The sequence below is a fragment of the Oncorhynchus mykiss genome, chromosome 12, assembly GCF_057628025.1.
Source record: "Oncorhynchus mykiss isolate SJ-2025 chromosome 12, ASM5762802v1, whole genome shotgun sequence".
Taxonomy (NCBI): domain Eukaryota; kingdom Metazoa; phylum Chordata; class Actinopteri; order Salmoniformes; family Salmonidae; genus Oncorhynchus; species Oncorhynchus mykiss.
In genome coordinates, this window is record NC_143033.1 from 74,064,961 (window position 1) to 74,088,280 (window position 23,320).

Genomic DNA, 23,320 nt, shown 5'->3' on the forward strand with positions numbered 1-23,320 from the left:
GTTCTTTAACTGACCACAAATAATCTCCTTTGGAATGTTATTTTTCTAGTATGGTTACAAGAGATTTCTCCTGGGTCAAAATATGCTTTTACAGCTGTTGTAATTGTACTGGCTCTGATTCTCAAATCTCTTCACATCCAATGATCCAGGTACAGTAAAATATAGGGACTTACAGGCTCAAGATGTGATAATCAATTAGGTACAAATATGTGCACAGTCACAGCTCTGTGGTAGGTATCACCCCCCCATTTCAAAGCCCAGTATTTTGTTGAATAACAGTATTTGCACAGTCTATTTTTAGACACTTGTGTGTACTGTACACTGCCTGTGTGTGTGTGGCCTGTGTGTACAGTACACAGGTCTATAGGGACGGCAGTGTACTCCAGCATGGAATTGGAACATTGTGTACCTTGCTAAACTCATTAGCCTGATTCTAACACCCCTTTAACATCCTCTTGACAGGCTTACGGAGCTTTTTGTTTTTGTTTACCACAATCTGTGACTCGGTATTCGATTGATCATATGCTTTTCTTTAGGTCGGCACTTTTTCTTCCCTCCCACAATTGGGGCCAATGAACCTTGGATGTGACAACCCCAGTGCTCAGCCAACCACAAGGTTCTTAGAGGTGGAAAAACTGGCGGCACACATCCAATCATTTCTAGCCCCAGTTATTGTTTAGTTATTCCAATGTGCATCTGCTTCTACTGTCTGAGTTGCAGGCACATTGAAATGATGGAGAAATCATATTCTAGCTTTAATCCAAGGCACCACTATAAACCACAGGCATTACTCAGTAACGGGAGTAAAATGATCTGTGAATTACAGGATTACTAATGACCCCGACTGTGGAACATGGCCTAACCATAGCATGTTACCCATTTTGACCAGGATGACTGACCCAGTCTCAGAAGATGTATCTTTCAAGTAAAATATCTGACTTAAAAACAGAAATCAACTTTGATTGAAGAAATCAAGTCTCTCCTGTTTGTTTGCCATTGAATAACAGAGGAGGAAAGACGAGACAATTTGTCCTGGGAGTTGTAGGACTTGTTACCTCTTGACATTCCTCTGAAGGCCCCTCTCTTTCCCCACAGCAGTAGCCACCTCTTAAACTTAAATAATGTACCATCTGTCAGTTTATCCTGAGACGGGTTAAAGAAAAAACTCCTTAAACTTAAATTGGCACAGCTGACGGATGGTGTAAGAATGTAGAGTCGGAGAGACAGGTGAGATAATATAGGAGAGCGTTAGACACGTGAGTGACTGGTACATTAGGTATGTTAAACGCCCAGGTGAGGCCGGGACAGAGAAACCCACTATTCTGAGGGCTAGGGCTTTTCCTCGCGATAGTGTTATTACTGCTAAGAGCTCTGATAACATTGTTACAGAAACACTTTTCCACGACCTGTCTGGCCTCGCCATTGTTATCAGCTGGGTTTTTTTGTGCACAACGATTTGGCCGATTTACATCAGGAAGTTTCTCACAATATGAACATCTGACTCTAATGACGGCATTACACACGCATGCACAAACACACCTCTGTGGGAGTGAGTTACATAACAACAGAGAGGGAAGGAGGAGGAGTGGAGGAAGAAGAAGCTGCAGACACACAAATGAAACGATGAACAGCCTTTCTTCTCGTTGGAGTGTCCGGTGCTCCCCCGGGCAACCTTGAACGTATTCCTAGAGGGTTCCAACAAGTTCTTCCGTGGTATCCTGATAAATCAGCTGGTCCTAAACTGTAAGAACACAGGTTTATTGGTTTCCCTGCCTCCTCATCAACACACCCGCCGGAACAGAACCAGTAATACCAGCTGCCATGGCCATCATATCATCACGCAGCACAACATTGTCACCCTTCTCCTTTACGCACACACAAAATTACAGTCATGTCACCAAACCAGAACCAAAAACAGCTAATGCCAGCCACCAGCTGAAACCATCATGGTAAATAGACGGATCCTCAACTCACATGGGCACACCGAGTGGCAGTTATGTCACGTCACTGACGAATCGCAAGTCATAGCTTGCAATTAAATCCAGGAAGCCAGAGTTTTATTGTTCCCTTCCTCTGACAACTACAAGCGTGGCAGAGTAGAAGAAGTCACAGGGTAGAGAGGTATTGAGAAAGGCCGGGAGAGGAGGGAAAGACCAACAGTATCAGCCTATAGCAGCTAGAGAGCGTGTTGTGTACTTGACTGTTCCCCGACCCCAGAACCCCAGAGCTGAAGTGAACAGTGTACATGCGATTGGGATGGAAATGACTAAGAGCTCTGAATGATCCAGACCACCAGATTCAGTTCTGTTCCCCCCTCACTCTGAAACACTGGACTCCCTTACACGCTAGTAGAGTCACAGTGAGCCCACAGAGTTCACTGTGGGTGTGTGCGTGCATGCGTGCGTGCATGCGTGCGCCCAAACAACTATTTGGCAGTATTTTTATTGCTGTCAGTGAGCTTACCCACCACACAGAAAATGAACCCTATAAGGACTGGCTTAGCTGTGCCTCTTGTTTTGATTGTGGCCTTTTCAAAGGTATTGAGTTGAAGTTGAGAAGATCCCCCTGAGTTGAGTATCACCAAGTTCAATAATATCATTTCTGCCAATGCTGCCTGCCTCTTCCATGTTGTGGCAGGATGCAGTTGCCACAGACTGAGAAGAAACAGACATCAGCCATCTGGCCTAGCAACTTTTTGTTTAAAATGCTTTTGTGTTCTTAAGATTTTTTTTCCAGGGAAAGAATAAATAGCTGTGCTTAACCAAAGGCATTCAATGTCTTGGCTGAGAATGCCTCGCCATGAGAAACATATTACCCGTGGTTAGGATAGGCTTTGTGCTCTCTGAACATTTTCTTTTTCTCTCTTCAAAGCGTGACTTAACTTGTGAAAGCAATTTTCTCTTTATTTTGTCTTAGTTGATATCTACAGAGGACGCAAGCAGAACGTCACTACACAGTAGAGGAACAGTATTTGCATGTGCCATGGTTGGTCTTGTTATCAATAGGAAACACTACTGGCCATGACACGCAAAGACATGAACCTCTGGGTCTTTTCTCAGTGAGTCTTCTCTCAGTCTCCTGTGAACTGCACTTGATGACATGAGATACTTGAGGTCAATGCTGGAATGTAACACAACAAGTAAACTAATTGGAGAGGGCCAGACAAACAGGCACATACCAGATGAATTGGTATGTCAATGAACTGTCAATGTTGTAGGCTACACTTGAGCTACTAGAGGGCAACTAGAGTTATTTGCTGGAACACAGTTGGATCATTTGTCGGCCTGGGGAATGGAATGCCCTGTGATGTGACGAGGGGTTGATAGATTGACAGGCTTGTTCACTGGGATCTAATTGCTGTACCATTAACAATGCCTTAATAATTGTTCACATACAAAGCTTGTCAAACTGATACAAGTTCTGATATTTAAAAGGTGAGCAGGTCCTGAGAGAGAAGAGCGTAAAGGGGGTGGGGTGGAGAGAGGGAGTATCCTAAGGCAGCCGAGCCTCCTAACCCCTCCAAGGCCCTGAGCAGGGATTGTTTTGTGATCCCCCTCCTCTTGACTATTCTGACATCAACATGATCACACCGTAATGAAACTTTAATCAGGAACATAAGAATCAAATCATTTCCCCATTATGTAAGGTGTGAGGGAGCAGCTTCTAGGAAAGCTGAAAGACTGACAGAGATCTAGAGATGGAAGAGAACGGGGTGAATGAAAGATGAAAGAGCACCAGAGAAACATGACGGATAAAGACAAACAAAAAAAGAGAAAAGTCAGAGAAAAAAATAAGGAAGTAGGCAGGGGTATGAAAGAAAAGAGTCGGGGCCATTTTATTCCCATGGTGTCAACTGCTAAATGTCCTTAAGTATTGAAATAGAGCATGGTAAGGACATGTTGGCTTGGTCTTTCATATGAACAGCCTTCACACTAATCTCATAAGGAAGATCTCTCGAGACGTCATATCGATATGATCTTATGGAACAAAGTCCAACATTCTATCTGCATAGTATTTGCTCTTTGCTCAAGCAATTCAAATGAACACCGGTCCAGTGGTCCATATCCCTAATTCCAACCTGTTGTCAAACATGGTCAATCTTGGTTTTGTAACTGGTGATGTTGAGTTCAGTCAATGGTGTCTATATGGGAAGACAAAAGATTCCTCCTCTTCCCCACGTTCTGCTTTTCTGATTCCCTGTTACATGTTCAACTCAGGGATCAAGGTTGTGACAACTTCTGCTCTTTTAGGATGCTTGGTTACCAGGGAACAAAAAGCTCGCTGGCTGCTTTTAGCAGGAACGATTTAAGAATTCAGACGTCTGACATTTTGCGAACGGAACGGCCACATTTGGTTTTGTACATCAGCAAAACAGTTCACCCAGAGTACGACTAACATCATGGCTGGAGATGTGAAGAGGAAGGGCAACGGAGAGGAGTTAGATGCTGTAACAGATCATTGAATCAATTTATGTCCTGCTATGGTGGAAAAAAGATGGCCAGGACTGATAAACTAAAGGAAAACCTCTATGCCAAAGCCTTTGCATCTGCTTCTCCTCCAGAGCAGGTTATCTTAGCGTCTATGGAAGCTTGACTTTATTATTTTCATCTATATTGGTCCAGTGGTTTTGAGCTGTAGTTCTCCCGTGAAGCCGTTGGTCTTGATATAACTACACCTGAATTAATTTTTAAAATCCTCACAACGGCTGTCTTCCAGATATCAGGACACAATGTTCCCGCAATTGTGTGAAACCCAGCAACACAGGCTGTGACTATTACCTCTGTCATGGTTTGCATAATGTGTGCGTGCGAGGGTGTGAATGTGTGTATGGGGTTGGTAGGTGTGAAAAAAATAGCAATGGTGTAAAACAGAGCCACTCCTGCTGAGAAAACAAAGGCTATATTAACACGGGTGAATAAAGTGAGAGGGAAAGTTACTAACATTTGCATTCCAAAGGTCTGAGGAGCAGGATATAAGGGAAACGGTCACTCCAGGCAGGGCCCGTCTCTCCGTCTGTCCAGAGCTCAACACGGCCTGCGTGGAGCTAGCTGGACTTGGTGACAACCCTCAGCGGAAGAGCACATTAAAGCAAGAATCCAGAATGTTGGCATGCAGGGACATTGTCTCCCTTGTTTACTTGCAGCAGGTTAAACAGTGTGTGTGTGTGTGTGTACACACGTGAAGAAAGCGTTGCAGCATGTCCCTTTAAGTGACACTGGTATTTCCTGTGAAGAATAGCTAGATATTTCTGGAAACCCATCAGTTCTTCTTGCTACATTTAACTTGTTTTCCCAAAAAGACCAAAAACAGGAAAGACAGACACTTGGGAAATGGTCTTCAGTATAAACTAAAGATACTGTAGTTGGAGGAATGTTTTTCAATTGGAGAGACTTGATATTCAGCACACAGGAGGAGAATAAGGTTAAAATGGGTCTCAATGGTTCCCCGGTCCTTTGTACAAGGAAATGCATTCTGACCAGACTTAAGCTTTGTGGTTGAGGGAACAAGACAGTGTTGGTTGTTCCATGCCTAAACAGAGCACACAATGAAGTCAATTCATCAAGATGAATAGTTTAATACAAAATGTACATTTATTGTTCTTCGATAAATTTTTGCAAGGCATGCCATCAACATTTATTAATTTCAATGTAACGTCCACCTGGACACAAGTGCAAACCTGCCTGAAATTCATGAGCAGTAACCAGGAATGAAAAAGTCACAAGTACAGAGTCGAGATAAAAAAAAAAGAAAAGAAAAAAAAGAGTTATACAATAATTATTAAAATGTTCATACATTATGATCTTAAAATATTTTACAGATTATTCTTACACTAACAATACACACTTCAGTCATTTTTGAGAAGTCCTCAAGAGTAATTTCTCTTCACTCTCAAACACCACATATCCAAAATGAGCTTTCTTCAAAGCCTTTCAATTGGTTGCAATTCATTGAACTGTCATTAAACGCCACAATTCAAAATTATGACATTATTGAATCCTAGTCACTTCCTTTCAAAAAGACATCTGTTCACAAAGCCTGAAGGGAAATATATTGTGACATATCCAATATGGCAAACTGATATTTCAAACATGAGTACATGGAAATTGTGCAACAATAGCAACAACAAAAATCTTACAAGAATAAACAGAAACATCAACACAGCAGGTGAACTATATGGCACTTGGTGGAAACAGGTGATGCAAATATATGAACAACAGATGGTGGGAAGTGGCCATGTACATTTGTGTCTTAATTAATCATTCAACTAAACTGTGCTTTTTGAGCCATTTCATCAAGACTTTGGTTAATACTTTGATCATTTGTGTAGTTCATTTTTAAAATAAAAAGTGCTTTAAATTGACATCAAGATTGTCCTTACACTAAACAAAGGATGTGATTTAATTAGATGTGGTGATTGAGATGGCTTTCTATGTTTGGAGGCCTGAAGTGGTCATATGAACACAAACAAAATCAGAGAAGACGATTTAACCCTTCTGACTGGTTTCTGTGAGGGCACTCCCCTAACACAGTCAGTCAGTTTTCCTTTGATGCCTAGGCAGCATCTCATCTAGGGACATCTGTCTAACCACATTGGCATCCTTCATAATCAACATCATGAAAGGCATATAAGGTTCAGACCTCAACAAAAAGCAAAGTGGTTCCAACTTCCTGTTGGCCAACGTCATTTCCTCTCAGCAGTTACATCCTCACAAAGGAGAGGCGAAGTCCTGGTTCAAAGGTCGGTGAGGGAGTGGAACATGAAGGGCAGCCAAGGTGAGAGCCAACAAGGGATCAACCCAGCCTGGGACAAAGCAGGACTTCCTTCACTGAGAGTGCAGACCAGACCAAGTGATGGATGAAGTCAGTCCCACTGTTCTAGTCTTCATAGCCGAGCACAAAGAACTGGCCCACTCCTTCCATTCACAGCACTCATACAGTTACAGTACCCTCGCTACACATGCATTAAAGTGTGTCAGTGTGGCTCATTACCAGACGCCACGCATCAGCACACTATCAGCACAGGGTAACATGCATCAAACACGCATGGATTTACTGCACACGGTCAGCTGAGCTCAGACAGATTTCACATCCATCGCAGCAGTAGCAGCAGCACACATACAGAGTCAAACAGAGCTGGAGGCCCTGCATCGGACCAGACCAGGTCTCACTGGCTTCCAGACAGTGTCCATTCTGTGACAGCAGTCCAGTCAGTCACTACACACAGTGTCTAGTGGAGCCCTTCCTCAGCAGATGAGCTCCTGTTGGATCTCTGGCAGTGCGGGGAAGGGCTCAGAAGTGAAGGAAAAGGCATTGCGGCCCGTCTTCAGGTCTACCTGACCGGGGCATATCAGGTACGAACCCATGCCCTCCAGCTCTGGGGAGGGTGCCGGGCTCTCAGGCTCAGACTCTGATTGGCTGGTCTCAGGCTCGTCCAATGAGGGTAGAGAGCTGGCGTGGAGCTGGGTGTAGAGGGAAGCTGGTCCAGTCAGCCAGGGGTGGTTAAGGCACTCCGCTGCAGTGGCTCTCTTCCTGTGGACACACAGACAGAGGATGCGTGTCAGATCTCAAATCAATCATCAATGTCTAGGCAGCAAGGACTTTAAAGCTTCTGTTCATCAGTTTTGAAAGTAAAACTGAAATAGCTAATTTGAATATATGTAAAGGAAAGCAAATAGGTGACAAATATGCAGTTATATAACTTCCTGTCCCTCCCATTCCCTCAGACACTCTTCTTTCCCTGACAGTCTTTTTGAAAACCACCAAAGCCCACTGTTTCATCCCAGTCTTTTCCCCTTTTTGGGATTACTCAGACACACAGGAATTTTTCCACTTAAAAAAATATATAAATTATACTGCCGATAATCTGCAGCAATTAAATTATATTGAGTGAAGATTATGGCCTATCACAGCGATAGACTACTGCTGTTTGTCATTGAGACATACAGTATCTAGCCCTTCTGTGCTGGAACACTTGATCAAATAGTGACAATGGTGACACAGAATGTGTTAATAGTCGAAACGTAACAAGGACCAGTGTCCTTATATTAAATGATTAATATACGTTACCACGCATCTGGAGACTTAACGAGGATGTGTTGCAAACAGCAGTATGAATGACATCATTCACCTGTTAATCAGTGTTGAACTCACTATGGGACATGTGGGAGAACATCTGTCGGGCTGTGGCACTGAACTGATTGAGTGTTGATTCTTGACCCTATCCTGTTCCTCACCTGGGGTTTTTGAGCAGCAGGGTCTTGATGAAGTCAATGGCGAGGGAGGAGACGCCCTCGAAGGCATCCTGGGAGTAGTCCACGTTGACCTGGGAGATGTTCAGGAAGGTTTCCTGCTTGTTGTCCCCCAGGAACGGAGACTCGCCCGTCAGCATGACGTAGGTCAGGACCCCTATGGACCTGAGAGATGAGGAGGGAACGGTGTCAGACTACAAGACATGGGGAAGTATTCTTCTCAGATTTCCACTGTGGAGCTGGCTGGTGATCAATATTTTATGGCTTCTGGAAAAACCAAGATGTATTGAAGACACTAGCTGACATCTGCTTGACACTGTCTCTTTAGCTCATTCTCACCACATGTCTGTCGCTATGCTGATGGGTTCATAGTTCAGGATCTCTGGAGCTGGAATAGCATAGACAACGCCAATTAGTCCTAATAAACATTTTACAGTACTGAAGTTTAGAATTGCTTATCTATCTTCCTTATTGATATAATCTGACTGCAGAAGCCAGGAGGCAGGACTCACCCACATACTCCGGGGTGCCCAGGATCTCTCGGACTTCTGTCACACTGTCCATGCTTCTGGACAGGCCAAAGTCCACGATGCGGATATCACCCAGTGGGATGGCACTGGTCAGCAGGATGTTCTGGGGCTGAGGGGCGAGACCGAGATAGACAGATTAGACCAAATCCAAAGAGTGCGTGGTAAGTGAATTTACAGTCAGAGGTCACATACCATGCTTGATTGATAGTTAATCAGTTGAGTAGTCATTGAGCCTCAAGGCCTTCCACTAAAGAGTCTAATCTACCTCTACATGAATAAGCCAAACCCACAGAGTGTACAGCCTCAGAGATTCAATATCACTAAACCAGGTTCATCCCCTTAGCCTATTAGAGGATTCCTAGGAAAGGTGGGATGTCTTGGAGGGCCTATCACATTAGATGGCTCCTATATCATATACGATGCTTAACCTCTGGGTCATACTGGCTAGATTCCTGGCCTGGGGCCTTTGGCCAGGACATCTTGGGGGACCAAGTGGCACAGCGGTCTAAGGCACTGCATCACTAGAGCTGTCATTACACACCCAGGTTTGATCCCAGGCTGTATCACAATCTAGGATAAATGAAGGACCAAGAGAGACAGACCAGAGGCAGAGACAGCAAGCCTGTGACATTTCACCAGGAATAGACTTAACACTGTCTATCACTGAGGGAGTAGAAAAGGAAAAATGGGGAGCCAATAAAAGCTAGTCTGAGGACAGTCGGTTCAGTCCCCCTCACCCAAAAACCCTGCTCATAAACCCCCAGGATCAGAGGAGTCCATCGTCATATATAACCTGCCTGCCAAGTTCTAACATGTTCCAAAACAGTATTTTATTCATCCTTATCAACAATACAAATGTTTTTGACATCACTGGGCAGACAAAACAGACCTATAGGACTTACAGCTTTTGTTCTGCGTCTTCTGTTACACAACCCTGCAGTATTTACAAAATAAGTTTGAAAGAGAAACCAGACCCTGACAGGGTTCATATGTAAGAGCAGGAACTACAGGACAATAACTACGCAGCATTCACATACAAACAGTTGTCACTCGTTAAAAGCTAACAGAGCAACTTGGATGGGCGTCTTTATTTGCTAGAATACAGGAAGAGTTACTGCTCTGCCACATTAAGGGGTTCTCATTGCTTAAGGGGAGAAATATGGCAGTTGAGAAACAGTCGTCCATTCCAGGGGTGTCCTGTTTTTTTCACTAGTCTCACTTTGACAGCCGTAACTTGTAGTGGATTTGGTTTTGGGTTCCAAGAAGAGCTTTCTACTGACCTTCAGGTCCAAGTGGACCACATTGTTGCTGTGCAGACAGGCCACGCCGGTGAGGATCTGTCTGGCCAACCTGATCACATCCTTCTCTGTGAAGGCCTCGTCGTTCTCCGCAACACACTGGTTGAAGATCTCTCCACCGGCAGCACTGGAAAACACAGAGGCAAAGGAGGATCAAAATAGACCCATAGCGATGAGATGAACAACAAACAGTACATGTTTATCATATCTGTAGTTTTTACTGAGCATTTACACTCATGAAGTCTACACCCTTACACTGTAAATCACTGCATTTGTACAACTATCAACTCAAACATGGCGACAATGCCAATCCCACCCCTATCCCGTTATCACATACACAGTGAAGTGTTACGCAACTGGCCCTGTGGTTATTGTACTTTGGGCTTGGGAACAGGGTCCGTGCTCCACATCCACACACAAAGCATGTGACTCCTGTCTGTGGCACTCCGACGTTCCCACACGAAAATCAGAAGAAAAATGGTGCCTCCCTGACCTCAGCTTTGACTCGAGATACGAGGACCCATATCAGTCAGTGCCAGCCCCAGATAAGGCTTTCCAGAGTTACACATTCCAGATCAGTTAAGTCAAAAACAAAAAACGAAGGGGAAAGAATTTCAAATCTATCGAACTAGAAGATCCCTGTCGTATAATAAAGAGTTACCTAAGACTTGAGACAGTGACAGCACACTGAAACAATCTCATAGTTTACAGTAGTGGATTACCACCACACTGCTGTGTCGCTCCCCCAAAATTGGAAGTTTATCCAATCTGGGCACCCACTCCCAACTGCTCAGGATTAGTGGGGAGTGGGGGGGGGGGGGGGGGGGGGGGGGTTGTCCTATTTTTTGGATCCACTTAGAAAATAGAAAGGCCAATTAACAAATTAAAATGCTGACATCTCATTTTTGTTAAGGCAAATGCCTTGTTTGTCAATTCTAGTCATGCTTGTGTAACAATGGTAAGCAATGCCGTCCGGGACATGGCAGATTTATGTTGGATGTTTCTCCAAAGCAGATGAAAAGCCTGGAGAGGGGACGCTTGCCAAATAGCACAGCCATGTGTGGGGGATTTAGTCAGCACACATGCTTTTTATCTATGACCATGGCCCGGGCATAACTGTTACATAACCACACCATCTAATCCCTGGGTAGCCCCGCACTGTTGCATCCCTACCTTTACTGTCCTCAGCTGTGAAAATATGAGATTGTGTTTTTCTGGATATCCATCATTGCGCCATATAAATCCCCTTTCGCTCGGGGCTCCACACATTTAATGCTGGCTGTATCTTTTGACCCCCCCCCCCCCAAAAAAAAAGGTGTTGGTGGAAGACTACTAAAAGAAGAAAGGGGACCAAAGTCCCTACAGTACACATGTATACCAAATATGCATAGCAGTCCTAGTTGACCAGTTTTAGGATAGAGGAAATGAGAGACATCAGTGTGTTGTTGGAAGCATGGCTTTGATTTATGCTTGCTGACAACTGCATGATTTAAAATAAATACATTAAAAAAATAGATTGTGCCACTCATCATTCGTCTGTTCCATGTGCTGGGTCTCAATTTAATACAATTGACTCAAATAGGTCTAATTATCCCACCCCTTCCTTTCCCAGTTTTAACTATTTACCGAAAGGCGAAAGCAAAAATACCCTCCAAAATACTTCAATAAACTCTCATCTAGGAGGAGACAAGGCTTTTAGTACTAACAAGAGCCATCCTGTAGAAATTAAATGGACTGAGGACATACTCTCCAAGCACTATGGAAAGATCTGATACATCTCCTGCCATCATGTTTGTATGGTCTCATTTCTCCCTCTATGCCTCAGTGGATCAGTCTCCCCACTGTCAGTCAGCAGACAGACGACATGGAATGGTTTCCCATCCACTTAAGACAGAATAACTGCGCAGAGTCCCATCAAAAGAGATTCACAGTAGCCGTCACCCGCAGAACATTAGGGTTGGGCGGAGGGCGGGCAAAGAGCTACTTGAGAATGAGCTGAAGACCAACGAGCCATGACTTCCCAATGAGAGGATGTGGGACAGAGTGTGTATTTACGTATGTGCTTCACAATATTGGCTGCATTCTCACAAGCCAACTTGGTTAGTCTGGGCTTAAGATCTCCAGGAACAGGCATTTTACTCTTGCTGGCCAGCTACCAAACCTCAAAGCCTACTACTGATCACTTCTCACAGGGCCTGTGTGTTGACTGCATTGTGTCCTCAGCACAGTACATAGACTCTGGTTTCAGAGTTGTCATCATTTAGATGAGACTATGCTGTGACAACACTCATCCTCCGTTACAGGAGACTTGATGTGTCAAACCTTTACTAGAATGAAGAGAACTCAGTACAAACGGTTGTTCAAGGAGCTTTTTCCATTTAGAAAATTGCAAACACAATTGATTAGACAGCACTCATCCTCAAAAACACTTTTACTAGTTCCTAAAAAGATATCCTGAAGAACATATTGCAGTTTTAAATGAAGGCCAGTCCATGTCAGACAGTGGAGATGTGTGTCAAAGACTCGTATATAATCCATTCACTTAACCGAGGACTGCATACATTTTGAAGTGACAAAGATAAATGGCTGACATGGACTGGAGGTGAGAGTTTCAATTTGCATTACGTAAGATGTTTCAAAACCCACGCAAAAACATCAGATACAGTTACACTTGAGGATGAAAGCAGAATTAAGAGGACAGAGGGGGGAGAAGAAGAAAAAAAAAAACATCATCCTCTTTCCCAATTGCAGAGGGGCTGAAAAACTGTTCTAGAAAAAATAACCTCAGGAGTGATTCCATCAGCGCTGAAAGATCAAGCTTGAGTGAGTCAAAGTGCTACATTTTCATCAACATACCCTGTAAAGCTTTAAAGCTGCTCTCGGGTTATGATTGGCCGGGCAATCTGTGGACCCGACTGCCATTCCCAAGACTATCCGATTGCCTGTAATTGGTTAAGATTTTGAGTTCCTCTCATCTGAAGTGACCTCAGAGTTTACAGCAGTGTCATGAGTTCAAAGACTGAGGTGAAACGGCTAAGTACAGTATTCACAAAACGTGTAACTCATATTGTTTGCCAGATAAACAAATATGTAGTGACTGAGGGTTGGACCAAACCTTCGGCGTGCGTACACTGACCGTGAAAAACAAACGTCGGGTGACTTGGTTCATCTCATTTTCCCACATATAATGTAGACCTCTAGAAATGCACCTGCACAATACTGTATTTGTCAATATGACAAAAACGTAAGATGTTTGGTCTCATCCTAGAGGGTTGTTTGATCTCTGGTAACATCATGGGTTTCCTTGACAACTATTCACCACCATCAGAAGCAGGCCATGGACTGTGCCCCTAGTACAGAAAACCATTATGATTAAACCGTCAGAATGCGTTCTAAGCAGAGATGATGCAGGTTCATTTCTCATTAAAAAGTGGCATTTTCAGTTAGACTAGTCATTATGTGTGGTGCTCGCACAGACTGGGTTTAGACTTACTGATGAGGAAAAGTTTGTTTCTCGCTCCCATTTCTCATACGTTGCGTGGGGATGTGGTTGTGGCTATGTGCAGACCAATGTGTGAGTATGAGTGTGAGTGTATGCGCATGCTACTTTGTGTGTGTGTGTGTTTTCTACTTTTGGGAGCATTACTAACTGCTTCTATGTAAACCCACAGGAAATGGAACATTATTCTCTGGTTTGCAGCAAAGCTAGCCCACGCTGAGGTCAGAGAGCCCTTTCACAGGCAAAGAGTTCACAGTCATACAGGCTGCAACAGCATCTCAATGGCTGCAGATTACCAGGTTAGTAGGGGATTTCACTAGGAACCATAACCTATACTGGGATCTGGATGAACATAGGCCTAGAAGAATCTCCAAAGAATCTCCAAAACTTTCAGACAGACAAAAGACAACTGCACGAATGCACAAGGAAGCGCAAAGTTATCTGGCAGCTAGTGCAGGGCTATGGACCAGTGCCTGCCCCTGCAGGCAGGAAATAGTGGCTCTGCTTCCTCTTTCGAACTGGGGTCCAAGGCCAAGCACATACCACGACCCCCCCCCTATAGGGAACCTTTTGTTCTGCGGGAGCATTCTATGTCTAGGATGGGAATGGGTGGAGATGTCTGGTCATAAACCACCCACCAGGGTCAGGAGGGGACACAGTCTTTTGGTCTTCTAGATGAACTGGTTGGTGGGGTGTTGTCTATTTGTAATGGGGCTTGGGGATCATTACAATGCTTGTTACCATCTCTGGCTCCTAATTAGAATGAGACCAGAGTGGTCATGGAGGACACCCATGACACACACGCTAGATAGTAGTCATAGGATATAACACCAGACCAGACAGAGCCTTTCCTTCCACCCTGACCTCATTGCTTTGTTGATCAGATGGATGCAGCTCAGATGCTGACTGGTTCCCCTGTGTTTGGATGGAATGGATGCTTTGAAGCATGATGGAATAATTTGACCGATGCTAGTTTTTCCTTAAAAATGTATCACGTGACAAATACTTATTCTCAAGAATCTTCAAAATTGAGTCATTCGGTCCATCTTCGTCCGTCTGTTTATAGAAGCACTGACACAATCATAGTGAGGCAAGGTAACAAGAATCGGAGATGTGGCTATGAGCACAGCGACCAACCACAGGGGAGTTATCATTTCCTTATAAGGTTACAAGGTTCAAACAGGCCTGCGTGTGTTTGGCGTGCGTGTTCATGCAGCTGTTTTTAAAGGTGAGAAACTCTTGAGTGACACGCAGCTGCATCCTCAGCAGTAAGAGTGCAAACACAGGAAGTTGACGTGTGAGGGTTAGACTGGAGAGATGTAATCTACCATTTTTCAAGAAATTCAACGCTCTGACATTCGCGTCACTCAACATCTCATGCGGTTTTGAAACAAAGAGGACATTAAAAAAATCCCATGTTTTATATCAGCAGAATACATTTTTACTCAGGCGACCGCATCAAAACCTCTCGAAACTACACAGAAAGAGAAGAACCTGCAGAGACGGAAAGTTTTTTCGGTAAATGGCGCATAATGGGTTTTCATTTCCCTCCTCATTAGGAACCTTATCATTTCATCCCGTTTTTCCTGCCAGTGCTGCATTGTGGTGGAGCATCAACATGTACGGAGAGTTTAAAGGGTCTTCTAGATTACAATCACCAGCATTTTCTCCCATCACTGGCGACATGAGCTAAGGGTGGTGCAGAGATCCAAACACACACTCACATACTGTGCACACCACGTTTTCCCATGGTCTTTGCGTTTTGATGCATACGAGTTTACTCACCACTCGAGGATGAGGATGATCTCAGAGTTGGTCTCGTAGACCTCATGCAGCGCCACCACATAAGGGTTAGCCTTGGCTGACTCCAGAACAGCGATCTCGTTGAGGATGTCCATGCGGCAGTCCTCGCCCTTCCGACGCTTCCTCAAGAACTTGGCAGCGTGCTCCTTCCCTGTCGCCTTTTCAATGCACTTCTTCACCACAGCAAACTTTCCCCTGGGAAAATAAAAATAGTGGGGGGAAGGGATATGTTGAATAATCAGAAACACAATTAAGAGTTTCATTTACAGGAGGCTTACACGTTTGATTTGGTTGTCTTCAATGTCTTATCGGTAAATCTGATTGACTCTGGCCATGAACCTGCAGGGAGTAATCATGGGAGAGAAACGGCAATTACAGCACTGAGAGCTCCAAACAATTATGACACAACCAATAAAGCAAAAAATTAAATAAATGCAGTGCAGTGAAACAGATTAAAATAGGTAGGATGCACAGGCCACTGAAAGACCACCAAGGAAAATGAAGAGGTGGACTGAGTGGTATTACAAAACAGAGGGATACACATGGAGTTATCAACCATTGTTATGCAATATAGGACTGATGATGAGCACCAAGTGATAGGCTCCCTCATCAGTGTAGTAAGATTTCCTTCTCTCCTCTTCCTCCTCGGTGGAGGGCCTGAAGGGCAGGAGGTGGGCCCCAACTGTCACTCCTGAGTGGCTGAAAGGACAGGCAGGGGGGAGGGGGAATAAGACTAATAGCACTCTTTAAAAGTCAACATAAAGAGAGGAGTGCAACAGCTGGGCTTGTCTGTCCACAAGCCCCACCCCCAGAGAAAAGAAAAGAGGAACGTACAACCACAATTCTAGAATACCATCTGAGCATTCCATTTGCTGCTGCATACATTGATGGATACAGCAGAGGTGTTGTGGGTCAGGCTGCGGGTGTGGGCAGGAAATCCAATGTGTAGAATCACCCCACTGTGTCCAGCCTTCTACAAACACTATCCCAGGGTGATAACAGAGCCTTGTACACTTCCCATTCTTACAGCTGACAGCAGCGGGGGACAAATGGAATTCCCAAACGCCTCCACCCAGACCTTAAGCAGGACCCTACATCTCCTCGGACAGCCTCACAAAGGCCTGTGCAGGCTGACCAGCAAACATGGCAGCCCAGCAAACATGGCAGCCCCTGCACTAGGACCAGGACCACCCACTTCCCTGGGGCTGGACTCAGGGAGAAGTGGGTCCAGGAGGCCACAGCAGAGTCCTCCTAACCCCTGAAAAAAAAAAACTGAGTCCGCAACTTCACTTATCAAATCATTTGGCATCCCTGTTAGTGAATTTTGGCCTTCCCTCACTTCCCTGGTTCAACTGACAACTGTTTCTGCCATGTTACTTGACATACAACAGACACTGTTTTGGAGTCAATGTCTTTGGCCAGACAGAGCCTGGCAGTGAAAGGCAACCATTCATAAAAACTGCACAGGTAGACAATGGCATCCCTACAGTTATGCTATTAAAAGCAGTGTCTGTATGGAGAGGGAGTGTAAACCTGGTGCTGGTCATTTTCTCACATCTTACCTCAGGCTGGCTGTACTGTAAACCTAAGCCTGCTATTCCTCCTGGATATGTTAGCTGGCACAAGCCCATTCCCTGTGGGCTGTTCCTCCTTCCCCTTTCTTCACTCTCACTGGTTCCCAGCCCTAGTGAGGATTGCAAGGGCACATTGTTCCAAATCAAAAAGACCCAAACCAGTCAAAGTCAAAGCCTTTCTCCTTTAATTAGCCAATTCCCCAAGTTCAGAGCAGCTACCTCTGTGCTGGGAACTGCCGATGATATTAAAAGAAACCACAGGCGATGCTGAGGAGCAACAGGAGGCCTTTTAAGATGGTGACAACAGGTCAAAGATTGCTAAACTAGGCCATCATTACCCTGCTGTTTTAACACAGTGTCTGTAGTAACACACCAGAGACAAGAGCACAGGGGTTATAGGTGGATACAGACAAAGTTCGACATGCTTCAAATGTCTGACCCATGAGAGAATACATGACTTTCAGCCTTCTCCTTGAGCAGGAAGCTGCTCCTTAGAGACACTCAGACAGAAATCACGTCTGCCACTTGAAGTTTGTCTTTAACATTTTGTGAAAATCCCAAATCCCACAGAAAAGGCAATTATGCAGACACACCAACACCTGATTTCCAGATCTATCATTATGCAGCTTCACGTCATCATGTCTGCATGTATGTGGTGTGTCACTCCCCAAATCAACAGGGGATCATAAAAGGAAGTTTTCATTCAGTATGCATAGTGATGGCACTAATTTAACTGAGAAACTGTTTTTCCTGTGGGGTCTGTGTTTCTCGAAAGGGGAGTGACCCAGACATGAGTCACTCCCCTTTTGAGAAACACAAACGGCTGATCACCTTCAGCTACCTAACACAGTACAGGCTGGGTTCCTCTTCATAAACTCCTCTCAGACGACACAAAAACCTACACATTTTTGTTGACAACCCCTTTGCTGTCCTTCTAAATCATAGTGAAGATAGTGAAAATCTAGGCTAAGTAAATATCAGAGGACACCCATTTGACCTAGAAACAGGGATCGGTTCCAACTAATTCAAAGTCAATATCTTTCATGTCAACTCTTGTAACTTGTTCTCAAAGTAAAAACTCTTCTACGTTATCTAAATGCCTGATTTTTGTGTGAGTATATTTACAGAGGGGGGCGGGGGTCATTGAAGGGAAGCAATCAGGGGCAGATTTCAGAAGCCTTCAAAGGTGTTACTGCAGGTTTACCAGGGGCCACAATGTCTCAAACATTGTGAAGAAGAGAGAGAAGGGGGGGGGGGGGGATCCATCCCTCCTCTTCTACTGGCCATCTAAATCTTGACAAGCTGCTCTCCTGGCATCCAACACAGCTCACATTCCTGCACTTAATGGGATTTATGAGGCCAGATCAGGATGTTGTGGGGGCGAGGAGGTAATGAGAGGAGGATGAGGAGGAGAGAGAGATGGGGGCGGAAGAAGTGCCGAGAGGACGCTGGGCTCGCTCGGAGCTCAAACAGCCCCCCCCACCCCCAGGTCCTGGCTGCTGGCCCAGGATGTCCCATGGTGTCAGACAGGGAAATCTGGCTGCTACCAACTGCCAAAGTGAATGAGTCTTTATTTAGCACCCGACTGCATACTATCCAGAAAAGAGAGAAACATGTAACACCTCCCAGTCTCCCACTCCATATGAAGTTATAAAGGACGGTTGCATGGGGTATTGGTACAATATCACCTGAGACAGAAACGACGCGATGACCCAAGTCCAGATTAGTTAATAATCCTAGTCAACAGGTTAGAACTAAAACATTTTGGCCCTAGGGAAGTAGTAGCTACTGGCTACTGGCTTTTTAACAGGAGTTTAAAATCTCTGAGACCCCCCCCCCCCCCCCCCTCCCATTCAACTGCCTTGGAATGCACACATTTTAGTGTCTGGGTTCAAATGCATTGTAGGTCACACTCGCTGATCTGTGGAGAACAACAGGGGGCCGGAGCAGGGCGGAGGGAGACTGATGGTAATTGCACGTTATCCCCCACCCTGACCTCCAGGACAAAACAGGGCTGATTGGCAGGGAATTAGCCCACTGTAACAATCCCAAACAAACAGCCATGGGTGAGGCTGTAGGCATGGTCTGGATTCTGGAACAAACAGAATAATAGCAAACATCTCTTCCTGTGTTAATAGCTTGTGTTTGTGCCAGAGATTCCTTGGATGGTGGAGATATAGAGATAGGGAGCTACTGAGACCAGTGATGGTACATGTAGGTCAGAGCATATGTCATGCTAATAATACTGGGGCTGGTAAAATGCATTGCATATTCACCTTTCTACCGAGGGCCCCCACAGCAGTAACAGTTAAAGAGGGGAGAGATGGGGATATAGGGTAAAATGATTATCTCAATTCAGTTTACAGGGGACAGAATGTGGCACAATTGAAGGAGAATCAAAGAAGTCTCACAAGCCATTGATTGAGGCTAGGGATAAATTACAAATGGAGGACATTTTTTTTGTGCTAGTGTTGATACTGTATGTGTATCATGAGCATAAAAATGGTCCCGTTGTAGAATAAAGTAACATTCAACATACCATCCACCCCAAAATAAAACAGCACACAGAAAAACAAGGTTGATTTAGCATCACAATTATCATCTCAAGTCCTTACTCATGTAAAATCAGCCATGAAAAACATGTAGCCTACGTACCAAAACAAAACCAGCTCTCAGACTACAAGAGAGACATAATTATGATGCTCTTTATTGCGACTGAAAATATGCGCCTGCGTTGGTGTCATCCGAACACTCCATTTAGTATGGTATGTATTCATTTGTGGCTGTCCATCATTCATTTAGTATGATATATTACAAATTGCAATTCATTCATGTTATTTATGTTACGAATTTGCAAAAAGTTTGATATGTTACGAATTCCAATTTGCTGCTGCTAACGTTCGGTAGCTGCTAACGTTCGCTAGGGTAGGAGTTAGGGTTAAGCATCAATGGTGGAAAAGTTACTCACTTGTCATACTTGAGTAAAAGTAAAGCTACCTCAATAGAAAATGACTCAAGTAAAAGTCACGCAGTAAAATACTACTTGAGTAAGTCTTCATTTTAAATATACTTAAGTATCAAAAGGTAAAAATATACATAACTTCAAATTCCTAATATTAAGCAAACCAGATGGCACAATTACATTTTTTATTAGGGGATAGCCAGGGCACACTCCAACATAATTTACAAATGAAGCATGTGTTTAGTGAGTCCACCAGATCAGAGGCAGTAGGTATGACCTCATGATAAGAGTGTGAATTTTACAATGTTTCTGTTCTGCTAAGCATTCAAATGTAATGAGTAATTCTGTGTGTCAGGGAAAATGTATGGAGTAAAAAGTACATCATTTTCTATAAGAATGTAAAAGTAGTGAAAAATATAAATAGTAAAGTACAGATACAATCAAAAAACAGATATAGTACTTCAGTACTTTACACCACTACTTAACATGCAAAGTAGTTGCAAAGTAGCAAAAAAGTAGTAAGACGTTTCAAAGTTGCTAAAATTGTCCATGATGAGAATCCAACACGCATGCTAAATGTTCGCGTTATACACCTGGCCAACAAACCAATTGTTTTGCTATAAGTAACCATACCAAAAGTAACATACACTAAACGTAAGTATTCCGGATGTACGTTTACTATATTACGTATAGTCTATGAGACAAGGCTGGTTATACTTAAATCAAATTCCAGAAATATTAGGCCTCACACAAAGAATAAATCCCACAGATTTCCCTTACAAAAAACAAAATGCCAACTACACAAAACAATTTCATGGGCGCAGATCGAGAGTCTTCATAGCAGTGTCAGCGCCACTCATCCGGATTGGGCCGACACCGTGAAATGTTTACGTATTCCCGTTTGCACGTGCAGAGAGAAAATACAAACATTTCCCATTTGTAATATCTCACTTTAAAGACTGAACAGTGTGTTTACCCCTGCCTCCCCGTGTTTACTTCGCACTGCAGCACGCATTGACACCTATTGTAGCGCATCATTTCATGATCTGGACAGGGTACACTATTAAACATTTCAAGCGACTTACCTGCCCAATTCTCTGCCAAGCAACTCATAATTGCTCGTGAAAGGATCGGTCCTAATTCTCGTGTGAATTTTTGTCACCATCCCGTTCTTGTTCATCATTGCTTCGCAGTCCGTTTGGAGAGAGGTGATAAAATATATTTCCTTGACAGAAGTTATATTTGCTGTTCTATACGTTCAAGTTAATTTCATCACAAAAAATACAGAGGAAGATAAATTAAGAGAAAAATATGTTGTAATAGAACAGCAAACTTCTCAGCACAAAAAAATGCCCAGGTGAATTCTGTGACCCTCAGAAATAGACGTTGACTGACAAGAAATAGAAAGATTAATCATTCAAATATGAAGGAACTGGTAATACACCGCAGCTGTAATCAAGACAAGCGCGGTATGTTGGTTTGCGTGTGGATAGACAGTCCCAAAATTGAGCTCTATCTCAGGGCCAGGCTTTCTCAGTGACGCTGTGACATGAAAGCCAATGGTAATTTGACTTTGTTAAGGGGGAGGGTTAAAGTCAGTGCGCATACTACGACACGGCTGATAGACAGGCACTAGCCTTACTTGGGGTGGCATTCAACAGGTTGCCTACTCCTACTGCCTCAGTAGATGTCTTTAAAAAAATTGGACACAACTACACCTCTTATGCAGGTAATAAGTAACCAAACATTACCGCCTACTGCTTAGATTGTGCAACACACACACACACACACACATACACACACACACACACACGCACACACACACACACACACACACACACACACACACACACACACACACACACACACACACACACACACACACACACACACCTAAAAACAATAAGGGTTTGATGTAACAGAAACATGCTGTAGGCAAGTGAGCAATCAAATGTGTCAATCATTACTTTGGGCAAGATTTTACCAATTGAGGCATGCATCTCTCCCACATATACTGCAATTATGGCAGTCAGTCAGACTGCCCATGGGGCATGATGCTAGGAACTGCTCTTCTCTCCTCCTGAACATGTGTCCTTCACCCCACCACTGGGAGTGGCACATTTTATGTCAGTGTCCCTGCCCTGCTGCCTGTCATCGAGCAAGAACGTACAACATGTCCCCATCCATTGGCAAACAGATTCAGACAAAGAACAAACAAAGTAGAACTACCATGGCCTGAAATATCATGGCCCGTAACAATGTTAAAGTCCAAAATAACTTGAAAAGTAGGCCAGTCGTCAAGGATCGCAGTTTTCCCTTTATTTTACAATGACATAATTTCATCAGGACCCAAAATAATAAGAAAGCATCCCTCCCTGGGCAGCCACAGTGGAGACCCAGTAAATTGGGCAGCCACAGTGGAGACCCAGAAAATTGGGCAGCCACAGTGGAGACCCAGTATATTTGGCAGCCACAGAAGAGACCCAGTCTATTGGGCAGCCACAGTGGAGACCCAGAAAATTGGGCAGCCACAGTGGAGACCCAGTATATTTGGCAGCCACAGTGGAGACCCAGAAGATTGGGCAGCCACGGAAGAGACCCAGTACATTGGGCAGACACAGTGGAGACCCAGTATATTGGGCAGCCACAGTGGAGACCCAGAAGATTGGGCAGCCACGGAAGAGACCCAGTATATTGGGCAGCCACAATGGGTCCCAGTAAATTGGGCAACATGCATGGCAGGACTTCAGGCATCCTCATTAAGTAATTGCTGTTTACAACTGTCAGTAGAGCAGAGCAGAGTGAGTTGGCCCATGATGCAGCAGCACCAGGCCTGGGCTGGGCTCCGTCCCCTGGGAAATGTGTCACCTAAGCACCAGAGGCTTGCTGACATCACGGCTGGCCTGGGCTGAGGATGTTCAATGTTATAGGGCTGAAGGCCCCTGTGTTGGGGTGGATTGCCCCCTGGACAAACAGAGCTGGTCATTCTGTATGGGGGATAGTTTTCCTACACAGCTGAGACACATCCCAGACCATAAAGGAGTGGGGGGGGGGGGGGGGGGGGTTGAGGTTATGACCTCACTTTACAAATGGTGTAGAGTGGAAAGACCACATGTGGCAAGGTGCCATATTGATCTATATCAAGCCATTCATTCACAGGACCAGTCAGCTTACAGCGTCCTGCTGTAGCAGAATGCAAATGTACTGTTGCTGTTGACGTTGAATATCAATCAATGGTGTCATAATGGTAGGAAACATAATTATCTTGAAATTGGCTGAGTCTTTGTTTTTGTACATGATAGCCCAATCTTCATTCCCTGTGTTTATACTGAAGGAGAGATATGTGAGCAGATAAGCGGGAAAGAACAGGAATGCATAAATAATGCAGAACAAAAGAAAAATGGA

At 44.2% G+C, this 23,320-nt stretch overlaps 1 protein-coding gene across 1 annotated transcript; it reads right to left on the bottom strand.

Moving 5' to 3' along the window:
* Nucleotides 1–5,555: 5,555 nt before the first annotated feature.
* LOC110538198 (serine/threonine-protein kinase 17A) lies at nucleotides 5,556–21,181 on the bottom strand. The gene is made up of 7 exons (XM_021624852.3): nucleotides 21,001–21,181; nucleotides 15,362–15,574; nucleotides 10,060–10,204; nucleotides 8,762–8,888; nucleotides 8,589–8,637; nucleotides 8,235–8,414; nucleotides 5,556–7,530 (listed from the first exon to the last, which is right to left on the bottom strand). The coding sequence occupies exons 1-7, from the start codon at nucleotides 21,096–21,098 to the stop codon at nucleotides 7,245–7,247; spliced, it is 1,098 nt and encodes a 365-aa protein (XP_021480527.2). The 5' UTR covers nucleotides 21,099–21,181; the 3' UTR covers nucleotides 5,556–7,244.
* Nucleotides 21,182–23,320: the final 2,139 nt, after the last annotated feature.